General features: G+C 43.1%; 1 protein-coding gene across 1 annotated transcript in view; it reads right to left on the bottom strand.

The window, feature by feature from the left end:
- Positions 1-16,008, bottom strand: part of KMO (kynurenine 3-monooxygenase) — a gene marked incomplete at its 5' end in the record, with an annotated part of 29,824 nt that extends 13,816 nt beyond the window's left edge. The window contains 4 exons of the mRNA XM_083349127.1: positions 6,168-6,257; positions 10,810-10,907; positions 14,496-14,565; positions 15,955-16,008. Coding sequence (XP_083205253.1) covers positions 6,168-6,257; positions 10,810-10,907; positions 14,496-14,565; positions 15,955-16,008 — 312 coding nt within the window. The remainder of the gene's footprint in view (positions 1-6,167; positions 6,258-10,809; positions 10,908-14,495; positions 14,566-15,954) is intronic.
- Positions 16,009-17,406: the final 1,398 nt, after the last annotated feature.

Genomic DNA, 17,406 nt, shown 5'->3' with positions numbered 1-17,406 from the left:
AACCCTCGTTCAAAGAAGCCGATATAACTGCCTGGAACCAGCTGCATGTCCTCTCCCGGGCTGCATAAACCAGCCAGGAAGGGCACGGGTCCAATAAACAAGTGGTAGAGCTTAGCCTCCCCATGATCCTGTCCACTTCCTCCGGAGTCACAGAATCAAACTCCTCCCAGGTAATATCGACAAGACCGCCCGTGTCCTGATCGCCAGACTCTGCCCAGTCAGAGTCCAGACCGGTCCAAATCTGAGCGATTTTGTCCGACAGATGCTGGTTAAACTCCTCAGCACGACCCTGCAAGGGTTCTTCCCTCATCTCTTGATTCAGGAGGGAGCGAGTCACCCTAAACAGGGCGGCCGGGCGATTATCTGCGGACGCGATAAGGGTAGCAAAGTGGTTAGACCTTGCCTCCCTTATTGCAGCGAGATAAGACCTAGTATAGGCTCTTAGTTGCAATCGGTTGGATTCGGATCGGCTGGATCTCCAACCGCTCTCTAGGCCCCGTCTCCGACGCTTCATCTCCTGGAGCTCCGCGGAGAACCATGGAGCTCGGCGGGATCTGCACCGGGTCAGGGGCCGCAGGGGTACAACTCGGTCAAGAGCCTCAGTGGCTGCCCTTTCCCAGGCTTCCACTAAGGCATCTGCCGAGCTGTGAGCAAGGGAGGCAGGTGGGGACCCCAGCGCTGCCTGGAACCTCTGGGGATCCATTAAGCATCTGGGGCGGTACCATTTAATTGGTTCCACACACCCACGGCGGGGGGTGGCAAAATGGAAGACCAGCCACAGGAGATGATGATCGGTCCATGACAGGGGCATAACAATTGGGGAGCCCCCACCAAGATCATCTAACCACCGTCCAGATAAGAAAACTAAGTCAAGGGTGTGGCCTCCCTCATGAGTCGGTCCCGAAATTACTTGCGTCAGGTCCATGGCCATCATGGAAGCCATGAACTTCCGAGCCAACTCAGATGATCCTCCCAGCGATGGTAGATTGAAGTCCCCCAAAACTATAAGTTTCGGGAACTCAATCACCAACCCAGAGAGGACATTGAGAAGCTCAGGCAGGGCTGCTGCTGTGTGACTAGGTGAAAGGTAGACCAGCAGCAAGCCCAACTGCGCACCAGGGCCGCATCTCAAAAAGAGAGACTCACACCCGACTATCTGGGGAACGGTGGCCTCCCGCGGACACAAGGTCTCCCTCATGACAACAGCCACACCCCCGCCCCTACCCTGAGCCCGAGGCCAGTGTAGCACCCGGAAACCTGGTGGGCAAAGGTCAACCAGAGGAATCCCACCCTCTGGGCCCAACCAAGTCTCCGTGATGCAAGCCAGGTCCGCCTGCTCACCCTCGACCAAGTCGTGGACGAGAGGACCTTTATTAGCGACAGACCTGGCATTCAAGTACACCAGCTGGAGCCCAGGAGGCTGTACATCCTCACTCCCGGGACCTCGGGGCGGAGCCAGAGGGTCAGAGTGCCTCACCGCTTGTAAGCAGCGGAGAGGCCTTCCCTGAGATCGATACGGCCCTCTGCTCCTACACCTGCTGCCATTCCCTAACGTCGTGGGAATAGGTATTCCCACGACCAGCCCTGGAGCCCCGGAGGCAACTGACCCCCACTCCTCCCCCCCGCGATCTACCTTGTCACTGGCCTGAACAGAGGTTGTTGGACTGCCCCCCTTGTCCAAACAACCAAAAAGAGTACCCTCCCCCCTCCCTAACCCCCTAAAAATTTAGAAAGAAAGCTAACCAGGGGCCTCTTGTTGGGTTTCCGTCGAAGGCCCCTACCCGTGCCCAGCCATCTCTCAGGGTCCCAATAGATGGGCCCTTCCTCGAGATCATAAGCAGCTAGAAAGGCGGGTCGCACCCAGGAAGGGGGGGCACCCCTGAGAGCGAACAAGTCCGTGCAAGAATATTTAAGCAAAGGCATAAGGAGTAGTCCAGATAGAAGGCAGTCCGTAGTTGATAGTCAGTCAGTAAGGAGGATCTAACAGAGGATAAATAGGTGTCCCAGACCTCCACCCAGCCGCCACCACTCAGCTGGGTGAACCCCCCGGGCAGGCCGCCCACTGTCCTCTCACGACGGCCGCAGAGCCAATTCCCGGGGAGGGGGATGGTGGCCTGAAACAACCACTCCGGATATAGCATGCCCCATACAGCTCTCACCTCTAGGGGCAGCAGATGTAAGTTCAAGCCACCCTCTCACGGTGGCTAATACCCAGAATCCTCTGAGTCCTTTGGGGATGATGTGTAAAGGGCAAGCCATCATAGTCTGGTCAGCTAACGGCGAGGTCACCCGCTGCTCCGCCATTCCAGGGGGTTGTACCTGACCACAACTCCATGGGCCCTCAGTTCCATAGTCATTGGGGCCTTCCAGAGTGTGATCAATAAAGTCTGATTCCCCCAAGCCTACTGATTTCCCCGGAGCCCCCTCAAAATCCAGCAGCACCAACCAGATCACAACAGGTGTGATGGAGAGCGTAGATCTTCCAGGATCCTCCGGAATAACCAGGATCCACTGGGCTCCACTGGGCTCCACCGGGGTTAACCGGCTAACCCAGGAACTTTCGGGGCCACCACGAACGATGGGGATGCCAGGCCATCTGGAGCATGCAGAGCAGGCAGAGGAGGAGGCAGGTCGGCCAACACCCCCGCCGATCCATCGGGGCCGCTGCCATTGCCGGAGCGCTGCTACAGATGACGACGACGCCATCACCGCTACCACCAGGGCGCCGCCAAGCCACAAACGATCCAGAAGAGGCCATCGCCGCCACCAATGGAAAGCGGGCCAAAGAGGCTCAGGCGGCCGTGGGACAAACGGCCCAAGCGAAGCAGGCCAAACCGCAGCAGTCGATGACAAAGTGGCCCAGAACGGCCCGGGAGCAATGCCGCCACCGCTGGCGTCGCCGCCGCCATTGAAGTGGGCCGAAGCGCCGTCGCCGACAAAGTCAAGAGCAGAGCCAGGCCGGTCAAAGGAACGGCCCAAAGCAGTTCGCAAATGTCTCCGTCGAAGCCAGCAACAGTCGGGAGCCATCCAAAGACGGCAGCTCCGTCGCCGCCGAAAAACACCGCCGCCGGCTGCCGAAAACACCAAACGCTGCCGAAGGAAGCTCAGAGGCCGCCCAACGCAGCGGAGAACGCCGCGAGTATCCAGCCCGGCTAGCAGCAGGCAACAGCCCAGCGGAACACCGACCAGGTTAGTAGGCAGCAAAAAGCTTTGTCCAGCTGCCTGAATCGCTGCCGAAACACTTCACCCCAACCCAGAGGGTATAAACACCCCTGAGGGGCTCCTAGGATGCCTCTTTTTTTTTTTGGACTTACAAAGATCAGCCTAACACGACCGTCTGCACGTCCGCCATTTTGGAAGTTCAGAGAATGTCAGAAGCATGAACCAAAGAAAACCTGAAATCATCAAAGCAGAAATGAAGCATACTACATTTGATGCCTTAGGATTTTAGATGGAGAGGATCTGGCCACTTTAAATCTGATGATTACATTATATACTGTTCAGGATATAAGATCATATGAAGGATCAAAATGGCAATGATGCTCCAAAAGGACAGTGCTATATATCAGGGGTTCCCAACCTCCAGGTCATGGCCTACTACCTGGTCTTGAGCCTTTTGGAACCAGGCCTTGGAAGTGGCATCCTCACTTGCATGAGCAGCAGATAAGCAAGTGCGTACACGCTCCATATGCTCAAGCAGTGAGTGTGTGTGTGTGCCCGCCACCCATTCAAATGGAGTTGTGTGTGCACATGCTTGTATCCCCTTTGCCCTCCCCCCCCCAGTCCACAAAGCCGGAAAGGTGGGCAACTCTGCTATATATGCTTAGTTAACTCAAGGACAGGACATCTATTAGAATTAGTGGATACCTAGCAACCATTAGTATAATAAATTATAATAAATTATTATAAATGCAAAGGTGAAAGGCATTTAGGAATTCTAAGGCAAATTGCATGAAATGCTTAATACATCATCAAGCAAGCACATAGGACTATTAATGTGTAAATAGAATATAAATATTTGAAAAATGGAAGAAGCTAGAATTATAGGAGAATTTGGAATGCAGGAGATAAGTTGAGGAAAAAATGTTTTGCTTATTCCCAACCATTGTTTTATGCATTATAAACACAGATGCTATACAGAGGAATTACCAGATGCAAACCTATGTCATGGGACACAGAAAATGGAGAAGTGTATGTCACCCAGCCAGGTATTTCCAGGTACAGACTGTTAAACAGATAATGAATTTCCACTGTCAAATATAAGGATTAAATTGAAGAGAGTAAATGTGCTAGCAAGAAAGGAATAGAATTGACATGCTTAATTCATGTGAAACAGAACCTGATGAAGTAGGGGATGAGATAAAAGATATTCTGAAAACAAAAATGGAAAAAAACATTTCCAAAATTTCAAAAAAGAAAATATCCAAGTGGCTTTCAAAACAAACTTTTATTTATAGACAACAAAGGATGATAGATTTGGGTATCAAGAAGAACCAACAAACAACAGGCAAGAAACAGCCACTAAGATAGGAATGCTTTAATTTGATAGAAGCAGATGAAGATTAAACTGAACCCCTTTACAAAGGAGAAGGAATATATTCAGGAACTGATTTCTCTAGAAAGTGAGGTACAAAGGAAAATACATCAGTCATCAAATAGAAAAATATATACAGTTACAGAAGAAGAGGAAGTTAAAGTAGCTAACATCTTTGTTTGAAGAGGATGGCACAGAGACTGAAAAAGGGTAGAATCAAAATAGCCATCCAAAACACAATTTAAGTGGTAAGACAGCCTATATCACTCTGTTTGTTAAAAATAGAGAAGAACTGGAAGAGCCCATTTTGAAGGCTACCAAATCAAGATTGCATTATTTTAGAATTGCTATTGAATTTCTAGCAGTTCACCTGAAATTACTGTACAGTATAGACTATTTGTAAGAACTGCATTGAATTTGAGCCTCATCTATGGAGACAACATTTTGATTTTCATTTCTAATCCAGTAACATTTATTCATCAATGTCTGCGTTATTTGAATATATATGTCAGTCCGCCAAATTTCATTCCATTCTTCCAATATGCTATCACATTTTAGAAAAAGGGAGAGAGAGAGAACAAGAATACATATATAAGAGCAAGGATGATTGTTACAGGGTAGATAAGGATATCTTTCTATCCTCTTCTAGACAAAGCAATATAACAAAAGGGAAATCTACTGTGTGCCATGCACTCCTGCTGATCCCACCTTTCACTGAGAGCAATGCTAAAGATTGGTACAGTGTTGGAAGAGGCCATTTGTGTCCTCGTACTTCCAGGAAATAGACAGTAGTGATAATGATAATAATGATAACTTTATTGTCACTTTGAATGTACACCAATCGGCATACATCAAAATGAAATTGCGTTGCATACAGCTCTCAAAGGGTCACCACCTCTGATATATACTCCTTGTTCGGGGCCTGCTCAAATTTCACATTGTCCATTTTAGTCTCTAGGGAGTGAACGATGGCAAACAGGACAGATTGAAATGGGGCTCCATGTGGATTAGCCCTCAAGTTAGCTTGTATTCTTTCCTTTTTCTGATCCTGACTCTTCCACCTTTTCCTTAAAGAGGCCTTGCTTCTTTTCGCCCCTGGAGCATGCTGCCGCTGCCACCAATTGCTCCAAAAGCCTCTCTCTCTTCCTCTGGGCCTGCCGACAGCCTCATCCAGTTCCTTCGCTCCATAAGCTCCAGGTCCTCTCCTCCTCTGCCTCCTCTGGAAACAGCCCTGATTTGCAATACAATCCATCACTAGGCCAGCAGTCAGATCTTGCTGCTGGTAGAACAAATTCAAACAGCGCCAACGACGTTTAACGGTCTCACCAGCAGTTCCAAAACAACTAGAAACTCGCCAGGCCAGCAAAGATTGTCGGTCGTATGTTACCTTAGTTCCACCATGTTGCTCAAACACATTAAAATCTTCCTGATCATGTGGCCTATAGCCCTTACTATCCCTCCCAAAACTATTCGCCTTCAAGAGCCAATGCAGCCGCAGACATTCCAGACGCCGCCATCTTAGAACCTTAGTGCCTCTGTTCATAATAGTATCTGGCTTTTCATTAGTCACAACATACACAAGTATACAAAAATAAAACACAAATGTTAATATGTTTTGACTGATTTAACATACCTGGCTTTTTGTTCCATAAAAAATTGTATACCTTTTCCCTGAGCGAGTGTGAATTCTCCTTCCCTTCATGGGGATGCCTTTAGACACAATCTGAAATTTTAAAAAGAGATTTTTTTTAAATACCATAGTTTCCGGCGTATAAGATGACTTTTTAACCCATGAAAATCTTCTCAAAAGTCAGGGGTCGTCTTATACCCCAGGTGCTGAAACTTTAGGGACAGGGTTGGCTGGAAAACCTGGAGTGGATCTTCCATTTAGTCTGCGCAGGGAAAGCGGGACCAATTGGAGTAGAAGCTGCAGTCTGTGATTTTTTACAGGCTGGGGTCTGGGCTTCTTTCCTTCTAAAGTTGAAGAGCAGCTGTAGGCAGGTGGGGAGTGCAAGAGCAACTTGAAAGGCAGGTGGGGAATGCGTAGCCAGAGCAGCAGCTTAGCTCTAAGGACACATTTGACTCAGGAACTGGGCGGGCGGGCTGGCTGGAAAACCTGGAGCGGATCTCCCATTTGGTCTTTTTAAAAAAAATCTCATTTATATCCCGCCCTTCTCCGAAGACTCAGGGCGGCTTACAATTTAAAGCACAAATCAATGTGCTTAGCAATAGCCTTCATTCTATGTATATGCCTGCTTATTAGAGCTTTCACCCCCCCACACAAGCAGCATTATTACAAAGTCAGCTTATTGCTCCCAACAATCTGAGTCCTCATTTTACCTACCTCGGAAGGATGGAAGGCTGACTCAACCTTGAGCCTGGTGGGATGAGAACCTGCACTAATTGCAGGCAGCTGGTGTTACTTAAGGCTCTGTGCAGGGAAAGCTTTAGAGTGAATTAGGAAAAGTGAAAAAGTGAATTAGGAAAATAGGAAATGGTTGCTGGAATTGGGTATGTGTAGTTTAACGAAGAGAAGGGTGAGGGGTGACATGATAGCAGTAATCCAATATCTCAGGGGCTGCCACAAAGAAGAGGGAGCCAAGCTATTCTCCAAAGCACTTGAAAGCAGGACAAGAAGCAATGGATGGAAACTAGTCAAGGAGAGAAGCAACCTAGAACTAAGGAGAAACTTCCTGACAGTTAGAACAATTAACCAGCGGAACAACCTGCCTCCAGAAGTGGTGAATGCTCCAACACTGGAAGTTTTTAAGAAGAGACTGGACAGCCATTTGTCTGAATTGGTATAGGGTTTCCTGCCTTAGCAGGGGGTTGGACTAGATGACCTCCAAGGTCCCTTCCAAATTATTATTATTATTATTATTATTATTATTATTATTATTATTATTATTATTATTATTATTATTATTATTATTATTATTATTATTATTATGTTTAATCCACTTGCACTGTTTTATGTTTACATGTTTGATGACAAACAGCCTTATGTTTATAAGTGACAGTTTTCCTACTAAGTACCTGCATGTCATAAGCATTTGAATTAAAATTACCATATTAAAATCAAATCTGATGTTTTTTAATTTTTATTTGGTGTGCGTTGGAAGAGGGGTAGTCTTATACGGCGAGTATAGCCCAAACCCTATAATTTAACAGGAAATGTAGGGGGTTGTCTTATACGCCCAGTCGTCTTATACGCCGGAAAATACGGTATTGAAATTGTTTTAATGCTGTATGCAAGCTTTGAATTTTTGAAATTTTATATTGGGGGGAGGGGCAACATGACCAGCCAAATAAAGTTTAAAACAGTGGTCTCTGAATATTGTTTGGTTTGGAAGCAAATTAGTTTTAGCTGAAGTGGATTACTTTTTAGAATCTTGAAATGTTATGGCAGCCCTTTTATGAAGAGCAAACATTGCTCCTTATCAGAGACTGTATCATACTCTCAAGCTCAAGTGTGCCCACTTGCCTAAGTAGGTTTGTAACTCAGCTGTCACAGAGAAGAAGGAATCTGCCTATTCTCCAAAGCATCTGAGGGCAGAACATGAAGTGTTGGGTAGAAGATCATTAAAGAGAGATCCAGCCCAGAACTAAGGAGAAATTTCCTGAAAGTGAGAACTATTAACCAGTGGAATGGCTTGCCTTCAGAAGTTATGGATGCTCCATCACTGGAGGCTTTGAAGAAGAGACTGGACAGCCATTTGTATGGAAAGGTATAGGTTCTGCTCCTCGAGCAGGGGACTGGACTAGAAGACCTCCAAGACCTCTTTTAACCCTATTATTCTATGTTCTGTATGTTCTATCTGTACTGATTTTCAACATATCTTCCTATCCTTGTTATTATTGATAACTCAGAGTCATTGCACATGCGATGGGTAGCAAATAAATTTAATAATCAGTTAATTAATAAATAAACTTTCTATCTAAATTTAACAATTCAAGACTGCCCTAAAAATGATCACCGGCCATATTCTACCCCTGTTAATTCTCTGTTGCGTATTGTATATACATTTGCAGTTTTCTCCTGCCTGATAATTAAAGCATCCAAAAGGGAGATGGAATAATTCCCTCTTAAATTCATCTGTTCTCATAGTCAAAAGTTGATACTTTCTTCCAGCATTTCAGTTCTTCTTTCCATTTATTCCATGTTTTGCAACTGCCACAGATCATGGAGCATTGGGCTGTAAAGGATGCTGAGAATTTTCTGCTTCCCTGGGTGTGGATGTTGCCAAGCACCTTTTCTACCAGCACAGATGCCTCTTAAAGCACCACAGGAGCTTTCCACATATGTCAAGTCATCCTGGAGCATCTCACAAAGGTTCAAGTAATCCAAGACTAGAAGTCCCCAAGGAAAGAAAAAGAAATGTGTAGTGGTTTTGGGACTTCACAAACATCTACCACCTATCTCGCCTTCTCAAATCTTGCTGCTTCCACCTCTGAACTACTCTAAGAGCCTTTCCTAGGAGGTCCTGAACTGCAGTGGAATTTCCATTGTCTAAAGGTGATGTTTGTGTCATTCCTCCTTCTACACCAGCCTATCTCTTCATGGTTGAGGCCAGTGTCTCCAGTATGATTATTATAGCAGTCTTCCTGAATCCCACAACATCAATCTACCAGCCTTGCCCTATAGCTTTCATTCGAAGAAGCTGATCCTGGCTGACGTCAACTATATCATCTGAGAGAAAGAACTGCTTGCTCTCAGAGATACCTTATATTGTCCAGTCTGTCATCAGGCTAACTATATCTTGTTCAAAACTATTGGCCTCTTTCAGTGTCCTCAGGCCCCTGGAAGATCCCTTCCATGGACTTTATCATCACTCCCAAGGATTTGCCACCATACTGATGGTGGTGGATCATTTCATTAAAATGGGGCACTTCATCCCTTTCAAAGATCCCAACTACCAAGGGGATTGCCAATCTGTTTCTCCATCATCTTTTCCAGATGTATAACTTGCCTACTTGTATTATCGGTATCTTTACTATATGGTCTATTTTACTGGAAGATTCTGGAACATGGATCTCTACCTGTCCATTACATATCATTATCTAAACTGTACACCAGTGATAACATATTCCACTAAGAATTACTGGCAGCCAAGGAATAATGTGAACCCCCAATGGGTTGTGGACTTTCATCAAGCAAGACCATCCCTGAAAAGTCAATGATTTAATTCCTGCAAAATCAAACACAATAGCTAACAATGTGATGTATAGTTCTGTAGAGTATGGAAGATGATTTTGATGGAGATATGTTGCCACAGCAACAAGGGATAAAAGATCTTTTAAGTCCTGATAATGCTTGGCAGTATCTTAGGAAAAAACCTCCCCAAGTTACTGAAATATGAGGAGGTACAGTGTAGTAAAAGGTGACTTGCAAGATTCTATTATCATAGCTAATCTCAAAATTGTAAAAGTAGTTATAGGCTATCTGTGGAGTTGATTTTTTTTGTCTGTTCTATCTTGGGTGGCTGAGAGTTCCTTTCTCATCTGGCACAGATCAATCCCATCACCTAAAGCACTTACTTCCACCATTCCTTTTCATAATTCATCTTCTGTTTCCTTGAATCTGCCTGCACACATTTCTTCTCCTACCCTGCCCTTTTGGTGTATGCTCAGCTCCAGTTCCTCTGAAAATCTTGTATGCTGTACCCACACTATGCCTATACTCTGCCTGGTGATTACTCCAGCTTCTGGAAAATGACATCAACCTGCTTTTCAGCATGAGATACACAGATAGGGGCATTACAATAAATGACCGGGTTTATTAAAATATATAAGTATATATTATTTGTAAATGTTTACATTATGGTGGACAAAATCCTTCATATTTTGCCCTAGAAATGTTATTATAAATAAACAGTCGTCCTATAATGCGGTGGCTCAGTGGGTTAAGACACTGAGCTTGTCGATCAGAAGGTCGGCAGTTTGGCAGGTCGAATCCCAAGTGCCGCGTAACAGAGTGAGTGCCTGTTACTTGTCCCAGCTTCTGCCAACCTAGCAGTTCGAAAGCATGTAAAAATGCAAGTAGAAAAATAGGTGGGAAGGTAACAACGTTTCGTGCGCCTTTGGCATCTAGTCATGCCGGCCACATGATCACGGAGACGTCCTCGGACAAGCGCTGGCTCTTTGGCTTTGAAACGGAGATGAGCACCGACCCCTAGAGTTTGAAACAACTAGCACGCATATGCGGGGGAACCTTTACCTTTACCTTTATAACCCACCAGCCACAAAGAATGTTAGATCTTTATCTTTAACGTCACCTGATCTTCCACTCCAACTGCCTTGAGAGCTTCCCGTCCCCTGTGAGACAAGGCCAAATTAATGCTCCTGCCACGAGTTACACTTGAACTACGGATATCTGAAAAGAAATGAACCATTTATTATGTACCTTCAGATATTATAACTGCTAGTATGAAAAATGTTCATAATTACTTATTACTCACTTTCCAAATAGTGACGTACCAGGGTAGAATTATGCAATTTTCCCATTAAGGATAGCAGAAGAGTATGAATGGCATGTTTATTTATAATTTATTTATTTATAAAATGTATTGGCTGTCCATCTTACCTTAGGGTAACTATTGTACCTCATGATGGGCATCCTTTTTGGGGTGGGAGTATCAGTCTGTATGACTGAAAACATGTATAATGAAAACAACCTCAGGGCAATTTTTCTGCCCTTGGGGGAATGGCTTTACACAATGGGGAGTTGAGGGGGTTCATTGCAATGTTGTTTACATCATTCTGACTGTCTTGCCCTCCCTTTTTGAATGTTGATGGACAATGGATTGCTTTTCAAACACAGAGATTCAATCTCTCTCTCTCACACACACACACACATACACACACACTATTGATTCCATAGGATTTGCTGACCTCCTTCTTGTGCCTGACACCAGTCAGAGGAAAACATCTGGTCACAGAACTGCAGAAGGGTCTGCCTGTATGTCTTTTCCTCTGCCCCCCCACCTCAGCACTTTTTTTTTTGTTATTTGAGTAGAATTGTTTTTTTAAAAACAGTATTGAATCACCAGCAATGTAAGGAACGAAGCTAGCATTTTTATCCTGCTTGAGCAAAACAGTCAGCAAGCATAAATGCAGCCACACACACACTCCAGGTAGTGGACCCACTTTAACTAATCAACCAAGAAAGCAGAACTCTTGAAGCAGGCATTGTCTCAAAAGGAACTTTTATTAGGGACTAGTGATAGCAGGGCATGTGAGGCGAGATCTGAAGAAAAGCCCAGGTGAATGATATAATTAAATCAAGCAATATGCCCCCTCCCACCAAAGTCATAATGTCCGTTTGAACTCCAGCCAATCCACAGGTGGCTCGATGGCTGGCTGACTGGAACGGTAGGCGTGCATTCAAGGTCTTCTCCAGCTTTTGTTTCCTTGCAACTGTCTCCTAGATAAGGAGACTCAAAAGGAGGATACCAGACAAAGAAAGAAGAAAGTGAACGTTACCAACGTATTCCCCCATGCACCCCCTCCACCAACAGAATGGCAGGCCCCAAAAGAATAGAAGGCAAAAGAGAATAGGTGAGGGGTTTTGGGCTCTGACACTAGGTTTCAGCCAGTAATTGATTTTAATGAGCTCCAGGGAGACAAATCCACTTAACAGTCTTCTAAGTTGAGGGCTGAACTGGGCACCTAGGATAACACCCTGAAAACTGATCTCAGAAATATTATATTGTTTGAATTGCTTGGAGGGCTTGGATAACTGAAAGGATAGAATTCCTTCTTTTTGAAAAGAAAAACCAGACAATGGCTGGTGACTTCCCATTTAGGGAAGCAGAGCACACTGACCCAGATGTTGCCTCCATCCATTTGAGCCATGGAATTGAGTTTTGAATAAAGCCATCCACTAAAAAGCCACCATGGAACCTGAGTGGCACAGATCTTCCCAAACCGTACCATTCCCCCAGATGCCTGTGAAATTGCAGAAGAAGGAAGGAGTCCTGGAGCCATTGATCCCCACGTGAAGCCTCAGAAGAATATTAGGAAGACTATGGGGGAGGGTGGAATCTCACTGTAAGGTTTTCTTTCTTGCCCCATTTGTATTGTAATAAGCCAGTTGAATGTATTTATGGAGTGATGGCATTTGGGAATAGTTGGCATAGCAAGTCCTGAACATCTTGGACTTCTGTCCGGTGGGAGGGAAAATTTTCCAAAATGTTTGTATTTCCTGTTTGTAGTAGTAGCTGCACACACATGCGCATGCACACACACACACACACACACACACACACACACACCCCATTCATAATCACACTGAGTCTCCTCCACCTACCTTCAATAAAGCTCCAGCCTGATTCTTGCAGTGTGTCATTAAAACTTTGAAGGAACAACTTCCAGCAAATTCCAAGGGGGAGGGAACGAGCCCCCTCAGCTGATTTGCAATTCATATGCCCTGACTAAGAAAGTAGCAGGAAAGAGATCTCCAAACCTAAGCCCTGAATATCTTGCACTAGTGGACTCAGATTGGGAGTTCTAGGGCTCACTATGTGCAGTTTAAGAAAATTAATAGCTTGGCTTGCATACTGGCTAACCTCAATTGGACATTACAAACCTGGATGCACTGAACTAAGAGCTAAGGCAGGAAACAACCCTTGAAAATGGGCAGCCAGTGGTTATGTACTGAGGCAAACCATGGCTGTGAAGAATTTTGGGAGGAATGTGCAAACCTGATTGGAAGCTCAAAGTGCCATCCAACATTTGAAAATAATTGGCACAGAGTATTTCTTTTCCACCTAACAAAATTTTTGCCCTGGCTTTTAGAACTTTATGGGTTGGAAGGTCCCCTTTTGGGAGCCACTGTGCGGATCTTTTTCTGCTGCCTCCATTAGTGTCTTTCCCCTTTCCCTTTTTTTTGGCTTAACATTTAAAGCTTGTTTACCAAGTATCCCTGATCAGATCAGTTTTAATCTTGTGCCCTTAAAAGTGTGTCAACCTCACTATTATGGCACAAAGGGGGGATTGTGGGAAGTCAGCTCCCCAGAGAAGGAAATATTAAAAGGGCAGAAAAAATATATTTCCTCAAAGGATCCTGAAGAGGCAAGAAAGCATGCCAAGTTTTCTTAATAGCCCCAGGTCTCCCTTCCCCAGCTCCCTTCCCCAGCTCTATAGAGATGCAGATGTAAATCCAGGGAGCTAGGAGGTTAAGAAGACAAAGACCTAAAACCTACATACCCCTTCCAAAGAGTCATCAGCCCAGCCCCAGGGAAGCAGGATATGACCTTTGGACATAATAGGATTAACACATCACCATCAGAATACCAGAAAGACACACTCAGACTCAGATCAAAAGTTCATGACACAGGAAATAGCCTCAAACAGGAACAGGAAATCACTCCAAACAAAAGGCTCAAGAGGGTATAAAAACCCACTCCCTATATGTGCTCAGTCCTTTTTTCTACCAGACCATCTTCCTGTCTGGCTCACCTCTTCAATAAACTACAACCTTCTTCCTAAAGCAGTCGCCATGTTTATTCCCAGCTTGGATGGAACCATGATGAAGACTTTTCTTCCAACACTGTATTCATAGGCAACATGATTAAACATACAGATTTTTCTTCTGTTTTTAAAATCACATTTGGGATAAAAGAAAGATTCTACAAATTTTTATTGATTGTGCAATTTTGATCAATGCATTTGGGTATAAAATTTGCTGATGTGAAGTTTAGAAGCAGGTCCTATTGCTCCAACTTGCAAATATAAGGATAACTGAGATGCTGCGTTTGATCTGAAAAATCTAAACCATCATTTAAAGTATTATTGTAAATAATGTTAATTATCAAAGTCTCTTGGTGATTTAATACTATAAAATCTCACTTCCGAAAGAATGAGAAATTTCAAAAACAACATTCCAGTGAGATTTGCAAGCATCCATATAAGTAGGGTTATCATCTAAAATGTTAATGTATTATCAAGTAACAGATCATACCTGATCTTGCTTCATAGATTTCTACCTGGAATCCCCTTCTTGCAAAGAAAGAAGCACTTAGAGAACCCACCTGCAACAGAAGCATTGCAGTGTTTTTTGAGTCAAAAACAAAAATATGCTGAAAAGGATTTGAGGGAATGCTACATGATTTTAAAATGTATGCTGCATCTAAAGCCTTTTCTGTAGAGGAGAATCAGGTCAACCCAATTCCCCCCAATTGACATGTTTGTGTAAACCAGACTTGAAAAGATATTGATAAAAGGTAAATGTTGAGGGACTTTCCTTTGCTAGAAATAATGTGAGGATTTTGAATATGCCACTTCATTGTTTCTATCCACAAAAAGATGTTCCTTTTATAAAAACAGTCATGAAATGCAGCGGATAAGGAAACTATTTAATCATTGCTTCTCATAAGAGTCAAAGCAAGTTGGAAAATATGTTTTTGTTTTGTTATAATATTTTCATTTTTGTGTCATGTTTTATGTTTATTTATTTATCTATCACACAAGCACTCTCAAGTCTGTATTTAAGGCATGTCTCTAGAATTGCTTTCTTTTTTAACTTATCCAAAAGCACAAATTTTACCAACTTTTAACAGGTATTTTTTTATGCACAGAACCTTCCCAATTAGGACAACCTGGCTCTACCGAGTTGCTGCCATTCACATCACAATATCACAGAAACCTTTAAGGAACAGACAAATGTCCTTGTGGTTTATGGGCCATAATCTAATTTTCATATTATTTTATTATTTCTTTAGACACAGGGGAGGCTTTATATCTTTTAACAATAAAACAGTAGTCACTTGTCCTTAATAACAATTTTTTAGAAAGTTTCAAGAAGCTAAGTCCTATACAGAATCAAATTAAATTTCTTCCCAATTCATTTTTTTATTAAAATAAATAACATTACTCTCTCTCTCTCTCCTACACACAAATTCATGCCATCCCATACTCAGCAGACATGGAAGATCTTATGAAAGCTTCCTGATTTTTGCAGACTGGTGTATGTTAAAAATTCAAATGGTGCTCCAAAATACCCAACGGAACTTCAGTAGCTACAATTTACAGGGGAGAACTGCTGAAAACAAGCAGGTCCAGCATTCCTACAAATACATTTCAAAAGCCATTGAGAAGCCCATATGATAAAGTGAAAATGAATGATGACATCCTTGTGAGTATACACAGCTAAGAAGATATGAAAGCAATCCTTTATCATCACAGAATGTGCAGCTATTTTCAGCTTAAACAGATTTTTACATTTCACACTAAAGCCCACTTAAAGGCTTAAACACTTTCTGTCAAATAAAAGACCTTGTTAGAAGATTTCCTGTTTCATTCAAATACAAAAAATAGCCACTATTCAACACCTAGCAACGATGATTAAGAAATAGTTTGCAATTCTGCTCAGTGATCATAATAAACATTTTGTATTTTTGCAATATTTTAAAAGATCTTACCAATCCTCCCCCAACAATAGCTACTTTTTTTCTCTGTGTATTAGGAGAATCCATGGTTTGAATGTGTCTCCTTTGACTAGGCAAAGAGAGTCTGTACCTTCTTCTTGCATTCAGCAGAAAATCTTTTGCAAGGGAGGGGAAAGAGGAGGCTCCATTCAGTTCTATAACCAATCAGATTTTGCTGAAGCAGATGACATTTTGACATCAGTTCATTCTGTAATACAACTTCCAGCAGTAGAATGATAGGTTTCCCCTTCCCCACTGCCTCCAAGACAAAATATTTGAATCTGAACTAAGGTATCTGTTGCCTATACAGGCAATCCTCAACTTACAACCACAACTGAACTCAAAATTTCTCAGTTAAGTGAGTTTTGCCCCATTTTACAATCTTTCTTGCCACAGTTGTTATGTGAATCACTGCAATTGTTAAGTTAGTAGCACAGTTGTTAAGTGGGTTCCCCAATCACTTTGCTTGTCAGAAGATCGCAAGAGGTGATCACATGACCCCAAGACACTGCAACTGTCATAAATACATGCCAGCTGCCAAGCATCGGAATTTTGTTCATGTAACTATGGGGATGCTGCAACAGTAGTGTGAAAAATTGTCATGTCACTTTTTTCATTGCCGTTGTAACTTTGTTTAGTCACTAAACAAATGGTTTTAAGTCAAGGACTACCTGTAGAAAGAAAGAAAAGATGAGGGAAATTCTAGCTGTGCTTCTCACTCAGCTCCTGTTGTGAATCCATTTTTAAAAAAATTATCAGAGCTGGCTGGTGTGTTTTTTTCTTCTTTTTCCTCCTAATCAGAACCTTTTGGGGGGAAAAAAGTTCAAAAACATCCCAGTTGTCAGCCAGACCATGGGACTGCCTCCCAATTTGTGGTATGCTATAATCGGGGTTAGTTTAACATGTGGCACAAAGCACAGTAAAACAATCTGTGACTTGTAAATTTGTAAAGCAATTGCACTATTGAATGCAATAGCTGACTCTGCAAATTCATGTGTTTTAATGTTCAGCCCCTGAAAGTGGTGTATGCAGCAAGTCAAAATTACAAAATGAAATACTAAAGAAATACTAAACTTCAGTGTTTCTTTATCGGGAATATGGTTTATTTATTTTGACTTCTGAGTACACAGCATTTTAATCTTACATGAGAACAAGCAATATAAATTGGTGAAACAAGCATAGGGAAATGCATTTATAGATACTTTTGAATGATTTGGTCTTTCCAATCACACCATTAATTTAATGGCTGGAATTGCAATCCCAGGAAAAATCAAAATGTACCAAATGCAAATAAAATAGAAAACATCAATTTACAATGTAATTATGTAAGTCAGGTTTTCTGATTAAGATGTTATATTGGTAGAAAATTAGGTAATTGAGCTGTATTTGTTCAACTACAAATTCTTGCTCCGTTTTTACTCTTGTGGAAGGGTGAAAATGGGCATT

The sequence above is a fragment of the Vipera ursinii genome (genome assembly GCF_947247035.1).
Source record: "Vipera ursinii genome assembly, chromosome: 1".
In the NCBI taxonomy this organism is placed as follows: Eukaryota; Metazoa; Chordata; class Lepidosauria; order Squamata; family Viperidae; genus Vipera; species Vipera ursinii.
Note: the sequence above shows the minus strand (reverse complement) of the source record. Positions and strands in the feature narration are given on the sequence as shown.